Source organism: Bubalus bubalis, chromosome 2 (genome assembly GCF_019923935.1).
Source record: "Bubalus bubalis isolate 160015118507 breed Murrah chromosome 2, NDDB_SH_1, whole genome shotgun sequence".
Classification (NCBI taxonomy): Eukaryota; Metazoa; Chordata; class Mammalia; order Artiodactyla; family Bovidae; genus Bubalus; species Bubalus bubalis.
In genome coordinates, this window is record NC_059158.1 from 43,110,534 (window position 1) to 43,122,759 (window position 12,226).

The 12,226-nt window shown below is 38.8% G+C and overlaps 1 protein-coding gene across 4 annotated transcripts in view; it reads left to right on the forward strand.

Annotated features, from left to right (window-relative positions):
• Positions 1-12,226, forward strand: part of ILRUN (inflammation and lipid regulator with UBA-like and NBR1-like domains) — a 105,757-nt gene that overhangs the window by 30,380 nt on the left and 63,151 nt on the right. For all 4 annotated transcript variants that reach the window (XM_025271357.3, XM_006050351.4, XM_006050352.4 and 1 more), the window contains exon 2: positions 10,692-10,846. In XM_025271357.3, coding sequence (XP_025127142.1) covers positions 10,692-10,846 — 155 coding nt within the window. The remainder of the gene's footprint in view (positions 1-10,691; positions 10,847-12,226) is intronic.

Sequence of the window (12,226 nt, forward strand, 5' to 3'; positions counted from 1 at the left end):
AGCTAGAGAAAGCAGTGACAAAGACCCAGCGCAGCCATAACTATATAAATTAAGTCACAGTCTTCAAAAAGAAAAAGCAATTATATCTGTAAAGCACAATAAATGAAGATATGCCAATACTTCCAGTATACAGTTGTGAGGAAAATTGTGAGGAAAATGTAATAAAAGGAAAGGAAAAATACAGTTGACTTTTTAATAATGCAGGGGTTGGGGTGCAGACCTGTCTTGCAGTGGAAAATCTGTGTATAACTTATATAATTTGACTCTCCATATCTGCTTTTCCCAAGCTGTGGATTCTACCAGTCTCAGATCATGTAGTATTTACTATTGAAAAAAAATCTAATTATAGTGAACATACTCAATTTACCTCATGTTGTTCAAGGGTCAACAGTACTGTATTTGGTCGCTAGTGTATTCTGTTCAAACAAAGATTTATTGAGCACCTTCTATATGCCAGGCAGTGTTCTCAATCTGGGGGATACAAGCAGGAAGAAGTGTGCACCATCTTCTGTAGGGCAGGAGCAATAAAATACAGTCAGTAAGTCTTGTGGTCACCTGTTGACTCATCTCATTGGCAGAGAACTAAAAGCCTTGGCCTGCCTTCTCCCAGAAAGACTCCACGTGTCTGATATTTTTCTTGCATCCTTGAGAGAAGCACAAGAGATACAGGGGCAGGGTGGGAGAGAGGTCCTTTATGAGGCCATGCTGCTTAGCTTTCCCCTTCCAGTGAGCTGCTACTTTGGGGGCCTAGGGCTTGATGAGGAGTATAGTAATTATAGGCACCTCTATAATTATAGAGCTCTTTTAAAAACTTTAGTTCATTGCTTATCCATTTCATATTCAAACATCCCCTTTGATAAATGACCAACTCCAGTAATAATATAATCAGATTTGAGTCTCCTGAGATTGCTAAAGAGAATTGCTAGCATTGGGTTAGATCCCTTAGCTCTCCTTACCACTTCAGGTTAAAGGTTTCTATTCAGGGCATGGATGCATAATTCTGGATTTTGAGCTTTCTCAAATCTGTGAAATGTTACTCCCTTTAAAATTTCCCCTCTCCCCAGCTATGTTTCTTTCAGATATGTTTCATAATGAAAGGAGGAGATGGCAGGTTGGGGGACCCTGGGAGAAGTTTCGAAAGGGGCTTTCTATATTGTATTCATCAGGGTCTCACCGTTTTCTTGATACAGAGAATTCTTGCCCTGAAATTCAGCATAAATCTCTTAAATACCTGACCATTAGTAGTTTCAGGTCTCTGACTTTAGGCAGAAAGTTATATTCTTATCTTGTATGTCATGCCTTCCTTTGGAAGGCCAGACTGGATTGTCTTGAAGAACTTTACTCAAGTTTGCCCAGTGTTCTGTGGGCAGTTTCCTTTTATCGTCCAAGCTCCTAAGACTTCATCTAGCTTTGGAGTATGTATGGAGTGTAACCAGTCACTTTGCGACATACGAGGACTGTGGTCTTGCTAAGCCAAGACAGAGGGAGCCCATTTCTTCCTACCTCACCGTGACTTTGTTATATATTGTGGATTTCTAACTTTTGTAATACCTTAGTCTTGTCTCAGTTAGGACTTTATTGGAGAGAATGGAACTCTGTCTTAAACTAGTCTGAATAAAAATGAGAATTAATAACGATACAAAAGTATCTTAGAACCTAACTTAGCAATTCTTTTAGGCTTCATAAACAACCAGAACCAGAGACTTGAATGTTGTTAGATCTCTTTTTCTGGCTGTTTGTGAGTGTGTGGTGTTCTGTGTGCCTTTGGAGATTCTCTCCCTGTATCTGAAATGCCCCTTCACCCTCTTTCTTTAGATGGTTAAACAGTTCATTGGGGGTACTGTTTTGATGTTACCTAGCTGATGATGCTTTCCCTAAAGTCCTAAGTTGGAGAAGGGTATTTTCTGTACTTTTGTAGTCCTTGGTTAGGTTTCCTCTCTGAATTTACTTCATTGAATTGTGATTATGTTTCCACATCTTTTTCTTGTTTAATATTAACCTTTTTTTTCCTTTAAACTTGGCGCTGTCTTCTTGTGGCATGCAGGCTCTTTGTTGCGGGGTTTTCTCTAGCTGTGGCACGCTCAGGCTTCTCTGCGTGCAGCTCGCAGACTTCTCTTGTTGTGATGCACAGGCTCTAGAGTGCATGGACTCAGTTGTGGCATGCTGGCTCTCTAGTTGTGGTGCTTGGGATCTTAGTTCCTCAGCCAGGAATTGAACCTGTGTCCCCTGCTTTGGAAAATGGATTCTCAACCACTGGACCTCCAGGGAAGTCCCCCAAATCTTTCTTAACAGACTTCGTGTTCCTTGGTAGCAAAGACTTTGTCTTATTTATCTACTGTTCTAGTACCTAGAGTCATGAATGAGTGAAAATTTAATGAAAAGAAATATAGGAGAAGTAAATACTATCTATAGTTATTGATGGGCAGTTAGGGAAAGGTTTTTATGCTGCTAATTTAGTTTGATTCTGAACATAACTGTTGGTTCTTTCAGCCCTGGAAACTGTGTTTGGGAGTGGGATGTGTCTCAGTTGCTCAGAGCAGACGTGCCCCGCGCCCGAGTCATGGCGAGGTGCAGCGCGCGTCGCAGCTTGTCCCCGCTTGTCCCCGCTCGGTTTCCGGGGGCTGAGCTTTTCTGTTTATTGGCTGTTTATTTATTTCCATTTATTGCAACCAGTGTCACCACTGGCTAGCTAGGATCACACAGAGGGCGGAATCCCACTCATACCCAAGAGGCTGTCCAGCTTTTTGTTCTATTAAAAATATTTGATCTTCTTTAACACGTGGGGCTGGTACAACTGGATAACCATAGACAAAAGAATGAAGTTAGACCCTCTGCCTCACTTTTTATACAAAAATTAAATAAAAAATGAATCAGTGACCTAAATAAAAGTAAAACAATAAAACTATTAGAAGAAACATAGGGATAAGTCTTCATGACCTTGAATTTGGCTACTGATTCTTAGATTTGACATCAGAGTCACGTGCAATAAAAGAAAAACTAGATAAATTAGACTGCAATAACAAAAAAACTTCGTGTTGCATCAGAAGACTTTATCAAGAAAGTGAAGACAGTCAGCATAATGGGAGAAAATATTTGTAAATCTTATATCTAATAAGGTTCTAGTATCCAGAATATGTAAAGAATTCTTACAACTGCACAATAGAAAGAAAGCAACCCAGTCACAAAAAATGAACAAAGGATTTGAATAGATGTTATTTCCAAAGAGGATATACAAATAGCCAACAAGTACATGAAAAGTTGTTTATTGCTCATTAAGAAAATGAAAGTGAGAACCACAGTCAGACACCACTTCACACCCACTAGTGGTAGTCGCTTAGTCATGTCCGACTGTGACCCCATGGACTGTAGCCCACCAGGCTCCTCTGTCCATGGAATTCTCCAGTCATGAATTCTGGAGTGAGTAGCCATTTCCTTCTCCAGGGAAATCTTCCTGACCCAGGGACTGAACCTGGGTCTCCTACATTGTAGGCAGATTCTTTACCGTCTGAGTCACCAGGGAGTCACCCTAAGATTGCTCTAATAATAGAAAAAAGAAGTATTGGTGAGGATGTAGAAAAATAGAAACACTTATACATTGTTGATACAAAGGCAAAACGGTTCAGCTGATGTGAAAAACAGTATGGTGGTTTTTCAAAAAAGTTAAACAGAAGAATTACATGTGACCCAGAAGTTCTACTCTTGGATATATATCTGAAGAAATGAACACATATGCCCACCCAGACATTCGTGTATGAATGTTTATAGCAGTAGTAATCAAAAGGTAGACACAATCCAAATGCCCATCAACAAATGAATGGATACTCAAAATGTAGTATATACATATAATGGAATATTGTTAGGCCATAAAAAGGAATAAATACTGATCAACATGCTACCATTTGGGATAAATCTCAAAAATATTATGCTCAGTGGAAGAAGGCAGACATAGAAGGTTACACATATCGTGTCATTCCTTTTATTTATATAAATTATCCAAAATAGACAAATTCATAGAGACAAAACAGATTTGTAGTTGTCAGGGGTTGGAGAGGAAGGAATAATGAGAAATGATTACTTAATGGGTATGTGGTGTTCATCTCAAATGATTTAAAAGTTTAAAAGTAGAGGTAGTTGCAAATCCCTGTGAATAAAGTAAATACCATTGAATTATATCTTATCCTTTAAAGTATGTAGCCTGAAACTGCATACTTATAATCTGAAACAGCGCCGCTGCCTTGGGTTTTCATGCAGAATGCTAGTTTTTTACTTTCTCTTTGGAAGTGGTATAGCTGCTGCTGTTAGAAGGACCAGTTCTAAAAAGTTTAAGAATTAATGGGCCAATAAATAGCCAGGAAAAGAAAGATGAAGAAATGATCTTGGACTTGGCGAGGGCTCTAAGAAGTGGGTAAACAGTGGTGTGACCTTTGCTGCTCCTCTTAATGAAATCTTTCCCTAGTTCTTTCTTCCTGTCTTCACATAATAAATAGTATCATCTGTTAGTTAATTTTTAGGTTTGAAAATGTTTGAGCCTTCTTTAGTTCAGCTTCTGTTCCCTACCTGCATTCATCTTTGTTTTAATAAAATTCTCTGTTTCTTCGAAGGCCTTAACATTCTTGAGAGTCACATTTTTTGCTCCTCATTTTCGTCTTCCACGCGAGAGGCCTGTTGAGTTGATGTTGGAAAGCCCTGGTAAAAACTGCCACCTGTTTTGCTGACCCTTTTTCTAGTCAGGTTTTCTCAGTCATTCAGGATAGTGAGGTCTTCCTGGTTCCTGCTAGGCCTGTGCCTTGAGAGCAGGGTCATTGACACTCCATAGGTGAGAGAGACTTCTTGAAGTTCTGAGTAAGTATTGCTTGAAGCCTGAAGATGCTGCTGTTCATTTTTAAATGGATCGATTCATTATTCTGATTTCCCAATTTATATCCAGATTGTATGGATAGTTTTCTTTTTTTTTTTTTCTTATAAGTAATTTGAATCCTTTTCAGTTTCTTGTTCAGAGAGGAAAAGGAAAGATATCTAATTTTATTTTGCTGAAAATCTGAGCTAATACTTGGACTTGTGGCATTCCTTCTTAAATTTGATTTCCTAGTTTTCTTAACTGTTTTCTTTTACTCCTGTATTTTTGGGATGATGTTCCTGACGTATATTCAGTATATTGATGATTTTTCTTCATAAGACTGTTAATCTGACTTGTTTGTATAAACAGTACAAAAATAAATCTTCTGTGTTTGTGAACATATACACAATTAAACATTTGACCACTTTCAAAAATTTGGCTTAATGAGATGTTATAATTAGCCGATTTATAGAATTCATGATGGTACTTAGTATGTTCTTAAGAAAATAAGATATTCAGAGCATTAGTAGATAATTGGAGAATTCTGGATACGTTAAAAGATATATAGATAGACATGTGCAAGTTATTTACCTGTCGGTGTGTCTGTGGCCTCATCTATAAAATGAAGGTTGGACAGTATCACTTCTGAGTTACAGAATTGTGTTTCATCAGAAAACACATATCAGCACTATCAGATTCATCTACTCCAGTCAGGTTAACTTGATTATCAGTGTGGTTGAAACTGTGTTGTGCACCAAGCCCATTTTTTTATCCCCAGATGGAAAAGCTGCCTTGGGCTGATAAGCATCAGTGTGAGAGATAGTTGCAGTTACCCTTGTTTGAGTCCCTGGTTTGCTGCAGGCTGCTGGGCTTTATAATGGAGAGGACCCTTGCCTGTAATGGGTGTCTTTTCTGTCCAAGGCTGAGTGCCTTGCACATGGATAAATGTTCGTTAATTAAATGTCTGCCAACCTAAGGCATTGCATTTACACACATTGCCTCATGCAGTCTTCACAGCCCACCTTGTAACACCAACTTTGTAATATAAAATATAAGCCAAACCTACCATAAAAAACTCAGTTTTGTACATGAGTAAACTGACACAGATGATTAGCCACTTGTTCAAAGCCCCACAACCGGGGGTTAGGAGCTTCCTCTAAATAAAGCCATTTAAAATTTTACGTTTTTGTAATGAAATGGGACCTAATAAAAAACTTACAAACTTTTCCACAGGAAGGAAGCCATAAATAAATTGAAAAGACAGCCGATGGCCTGGGAGAAAATATTTGCAAACAATGTACTGACAAAGGCTTAATTTCCAAAATACGCACAGGGTGCATACAACTCAATAATAAAAAAACCCAACCCAATGGAAAAATGAGCAGACTCTCTAAATAGACATTTCTTCAAAGAAGACAAACGGATGGCCAGTAAGCACATGAAAAGATGCTCAGTATTGCTAATTATTAGAGAAATGGAAATCAAAACTACAGTGAGGAATCACCTCACACCAGTCAGAAAGGCCATCATTTAAAAGTCTACAAATAACAAGTGCTGGACAGGGTGTGGAAAAAAGCGAACCCTTCTGCACTGCAGCTGGGAATGTAAATTAGTGTAAGCTCTATGGAGAACAGTATGGAGATTCCTTAAAAAACTAAAAATAGAGTTGCCATATGATCCAACAATTCCACTTCTGTGCCTGTATCAGGAGAAAACTAGTAAGATACGTGCGCCCCCATGTTCATCGCAGCACTGTTCACAATAGCCAAAATATGGAAGCAGCCTCATTGTCCATCAACAGATGAATGGATAACAAAGATGTGGTGAATATATATAATGGAATATCACTCAACCATAAAAAGAATGAAATAATGCCACTTTCAGCAACATGGATGCACCTGGAGATTATCATACTGATCAAAGTAAGTCAGAAAGGTAAATAACAAGTGATATTACCTACATGTGGAACCTGAAACATGATCCAAATGAGTTTATTTACAAAACAGGCTCACAGACATAGAAAGCAAACTTATTGTTACCAAAGGAGAAAATGGGGTGCAGAGAATATAAATTTAGGAGTTTGGGATTAGCAGATACAGACTACCAGATGAACAGCAAGGTCCCACTGTAGAGCACAGGGAACTATATTCAATATCCTGTGATAAACCATAATGGAAAAGAATATAATAAAGAATATATTTGGATCACTTTGCTGTACATCAGAAACCAACACAACATTGTAAATCAACTATCCGTTCAGTTCAGTTGCTCAGTTGTGTCTGACTCTCTGCAACCACATGATCTGCAGCACACCAGGCTTCTTGCCACCAGCTCCCGGAGTTTAGTCAAACTCATGTATGCCATTCAACCATCTCATCCTCTGTCGTCCCCTTCTCCTCCTGCCTTTAATCTTTCCCAGCATCAGGGTCTTTTCTGATGAATCAGTTCTTCACATCAGGTCAAAGTATTGGAGCTTCGCATCAGTCCTTCCAATGAATATTCAGGATTGATTTCCTTTAGGATTGACTGGTTTGATCTCCTTGCTGTCCAGGGGACTCTTCAAGAGTCTTCTCCAACACCACAGTTCAAAAGCATCAATTCTTCAGCACTCTGCTTTCTTTATGGTCCAACTCTCATATCCATACATGACTCCTGGAAAAACCATAACTTTGACTAGATGGACCTTTGTTGACCAAATAATGTTTCTGCTTTTTAATATGCTGTCTAGGTTGGTCATATCAATAAAAATAAAGTAAAATAAAAATTTAGCATTTTAACCATTGTAAAGTGCATAGTTCTGTGGCATTAAGTATATTCACAATGTTATGTAATCATCACCATCACCCATCTTCTTCACCTGTGCCTTTTTTCCGCTTGTTACACTGCTCCCCTTCGTTCTTTAGGCACTTTTAACTTTGAGATCAGAGTAAAAACTTTTCTTGAGCGAAGACACTGAAGGAGCCTGGAGGTTTAAACTTTCAGGCTGGGCTGAATACTGAGTGGTGTCCGGGTTTCTTTCCCATGTCCTTAGCCATCTGTGTTGCATGTGGAGTTTCTTGTTGCCTAATAGTAGTTGAGCCTGTTGTTTTAAGCAGAAGTGCATGCTATCATGTTTGCTTATTCTCACACTGAATTGGAGCTGTTTAAGTCTGTTCCTCCTGTTCCTTGGCCCAGGGAGGCATTGATCTAAATGGTCTAAGCGCTGAGGGGGCTGTGTACCTGCCCTGTGGGTTAGGGAACTGCCAGGCTAATGTCCTCTCTTTCCGCCTTGTACTTGGGAAATGATTATGCTTTGTCATCCTTCACTCCTTCCTGCCAGGAGACTAGTTCTCTACTTTCAGTTTCACTTTGGGGTTTAAAAATGTTTCTTAATCTTTCTCTGGCTTAGTTCTCTGGATAATATAGGTACAAGTAAGCAGTTTTGTTGGCTTGGCTGTGGATTAAGTAGGAATGTGTGAAAAGAGGTTTGAGGAGTTGGGTGGATCCGCCTAAGTAGAGTAACTGGACTTTTCCACTTGTTCGTGTTTCTGCTATGCTGGTCTCAAAGTCCTGTCTGATAGCAGGCACAGCCAAGTGGTGAAATATGACACAGGCTGAATATGAGAATTGGCAGTTGTCCTGAGTGCACAAATAGTTTCTTCCCTCCCAAGCATATTTTACAGCGAAGTGAACAGAAAACAATTCAGGCTGTCTGCCTGAGACCTTTGGCAAAAAAAAAAAATTATCTTTATGAAAAGGTGGACAGTTAAAAAGTTTTCAGAAGAACAAAATACAAATTCGGCCTCTTTTTCTTTCCCTCGTTTTATGTCTGATCTCTAAATGTAAGGCTGATTCCAGACATACTCCTGAGTCTGTTGCTGAGTGGTAGGATCTGGGCCTCCCTAAGTTTGACCAGTCACATATTCTTCACTTTAGATAAGTACCAACTAGATAAGGAAGTTGCTGGAAAGACTGAAGCCCAAGCTTTCCTATTGAATGGTCAAATAAACAGGCACAGTTTGGACCCTCACCCAGCTCTGCTCCATGTAAATTTTATCTAGCACACACGTGACAGGCCAGCATTTGGTGGTAATGTAATTCCGGTCATTACTCACTAATACTAGAGGCCACCGTTGCATGGGGCTTGACCTGAGGTAGCCGCTCTAAATATAGCCCTCCTTTCTGGCAGCTGCAAACACCTGGAAGAGTATGCAGGCCCTCAGCAGAGAAGCATTCGCTGTTAACAGCGTGTGTGTTGAACAGTTGTGTACTGTCAGGCCTTATATCATGCTATGTTTATGCATAATTAAAAACAACCCACTGGATCCATTGGCTTATGCTTGGGTTATATTTGGAAAAATGCTCTTTGTGTTGTTTTTCCTTGGGGACTGGGGATGATGTCACTAGTTTGAAGAAGACCATAAGAGAAGCAGTTAATGTAATTACCAAGAATTTCTTTAATGAACACAGCTTACTTAACTTAGTGGCCTTTGGTTTCTGGCACTGATGAGCCAAGCTGTCAGCTGTATGATTCTGTTCAGTTAGGGACTGGTTTGTATGCTTAGTAGTTCCTTCTCATTAGGAAGTTTATAAGTAATTAAAAAAAACACCAACATTTACAAAATTGTGCTTCTAAAAAGAAGCTGCACATGGCTCGTGAAAGTGTAAAAGATACTTGTGTGCTCAGTCATTCAGTTGTGTCTGACTCTTTGCGACCCCATGGACTGTAGCCAGGCTTCTCTGTCCATGAAATTTTCCAGACAAGAATACTAGAGCGAGTTGCCGTTTCCTGCCCCAGCGGATCTTCTTGACCCAGGAATTGAACCTGCATCTCTTGCACCTCACTGCGCCACCTGGGAAGCCCCAAAAGATATTGGGGCAAAAGATATTCTCATGAAAAGAGAAAACCATTTTCAGACCTCACCAAGATCTTATTTTTCACCCATCAGATTGACAAAAATACAAAATGTTAGAGAAGTATTGTTAATGAATGAATGGGGAAATAGACACTCCATACGTTCATGGTGAGAGCATTCACTAAGTGTATAACTTTTTATTGAAGGAAGTTTAGATATATCTATTAAAACCACAAATAATACCTCTGTGTGTGTGTGTGTGTATGGAAAAGAAGAGATGAGATAGGTATTTTTCATCATATGAAGCTTTTTTAAAAGTTTGTTATTTTTGGTTGTGCCAGGTCTTCGTTGTTGTTCCAGCTTTTCTCCAGTTGCAGAGAATGGGGGCCACTCTTGAGCTGTGGTGTGTGGGCTTCTCATTTCGGTGGCCTGTGTTGTTGCAGAGCACAGGCCCTAGAGTGTGGGATCAAAACTTGTGCAACACAGGCGCCCTGCGGCATGTGGGATCTTCCTGGATGTAACCCATGTCCCTTGCATCGGCAGGCAGATTCTTAACCACTGGACCACCACGGAAATCCCCATTGTATTAAACTTTTTGAACCAAGTATTGCCTTTTTAAAAAATGAGAATTTTCTTTAATGGAGCTTCCTTGAAGTTTAGTCACATCTACAGAGGAGCTATCTTTTAATTGACTTTCTTACCCATACTTGCTGTCCTTATGGGTAAAAGGGGAACTTCCTCACATTGTTGCTGATGGTGCTAATAATGCTTACTTTCTATGTGGGTACCTTGTGAGGAAAGTGTTGCAGAAGTTTGTTGGTCCTTGTGTTTTTTCCTGTTGTTCCTAAGCCAGAATCAACGACTCTGAAGATTAACATACTAGGAGCCATCTATATACCTTCTTTATACAGGTTTTATAACATGGCCTAAGAAAACAGGCCTAGTTTTCTTTTGTTTGACAATTAGATTATATGCTCTGGAGAGGACTGAAGTCGTTTGCCTTTTCTTTTTATTTGTAGGAACCTACAAGCAGCAATTGGCGCATATTATGACTTTGAGAGCCCAAACATCAGTGTACCCTCCATGTCCTTTGTTGAAGATGTCACCATAGGAGAAGGGGAGTCGATACCTCCTGATACTCAGTTTATAAAAACGTGGCGGATCCAAAATTCTGGTAAATGTATAAAGAGCAATCTTCCCTGCCCAGTTTTCTTTTCTTAGCAGTTAAAAGAAACAAGGAAATGTTTTAGCTTAAATTACGTGATTGTGTAACTCTTTTTTGCCTTATACATGATGTAGCATTTTCTTGTACTGGTATGATGACCCAAACACCAATAAAATATTCCGTAGATTAGGAAGAATTTAGGTCTTGACATTTAAGCACAATTCAATATTCTTTTGATACCAGGAACTAGGCATGTGTTGGTTGTGTTATTGTCTCCACAAGTACAGCTCTACTCCATCGTTTTATTTCTGCTCTAATTAATCTTCCAGTTATTTCCAGTATGCTAGAGAAGGTACATCCTTGAAAAGAACAAGGTAGCTAGAGTTGTGAGCATCTGCTCTTTTGAAAGCTCATTTCTTTGCAACCACAAGGATTATTCTGTCTGAAATTTTCATCGAGCTATCTATCTGAGCTGTTGTTATCACTTTGAAAAATAGGGTAAGAAGTGTACCAATTTGCTCAGAATAGAAAAGATGGAAAGATTGAGAAGTTGCTTTTTTAAAGAATTATTGTTTTGACTTACTGCTGACTTAAAAAAATTCAGCGTAAATTAATTATGGTTCTTTGAAAATAATGTCTGATAACTTGTTACATTCTTTTCAAATGACTTTTAAAATTTGAATGAGTTTATTAGCATGTCTTATTCCATCCAGTAACAATTTATGCTGACTAGGTGAGAAATTCTGAGAGATGGAAAGTTTTCTAAAAGTACAAAAGGAGTATTTAGCTAAAATTTGTTGGTGTTGGGGATCCCTGTCTAGCATGGTAATCTGATGTGAAATCATAGAAAACTCTGGGGACTCAAACCTTTTGTTGGACGCTGTTTACTTCTCAGTTCTTTATACTTCAGTATAAAGATGATGGGGAGAGACTGGCTAAGCTAGCCTTTTATATCATAATTAATATACCAAACTTATTATTAGTTTGTTTGGCTTATTTGGAAGTAACTTTAGCTTGGATGAAGGTTTGGTGTGTCTTGGAGCAAAAACACATAATCTGGATTGACCCATTGTTACAGGTGACTGGACATCAGTGACTTTATAAAATTTTCATTAGCTTCTTTTCCCCTTTGATTGTAACAGTGTGGTGCATTGTAAGTTTGAGAGGCACATGGTAATACAGGAAAATAGCCATGTTTTCTATTTTTATTGAAATTCTTGTTACAAGTTTGATTATTTTATGTTCCTAATTTGTCTCACCTTCTTAATGTTGCCTGCTTTTAAAAACGTTAAAACAATTTCTTCACATCAGCTTTTACTCATGTTTCTTCTCTGACTCACTAAAATCTGTGTTGCTGATCAAAAATGCTTTTGAAACCTAGCCATGAAT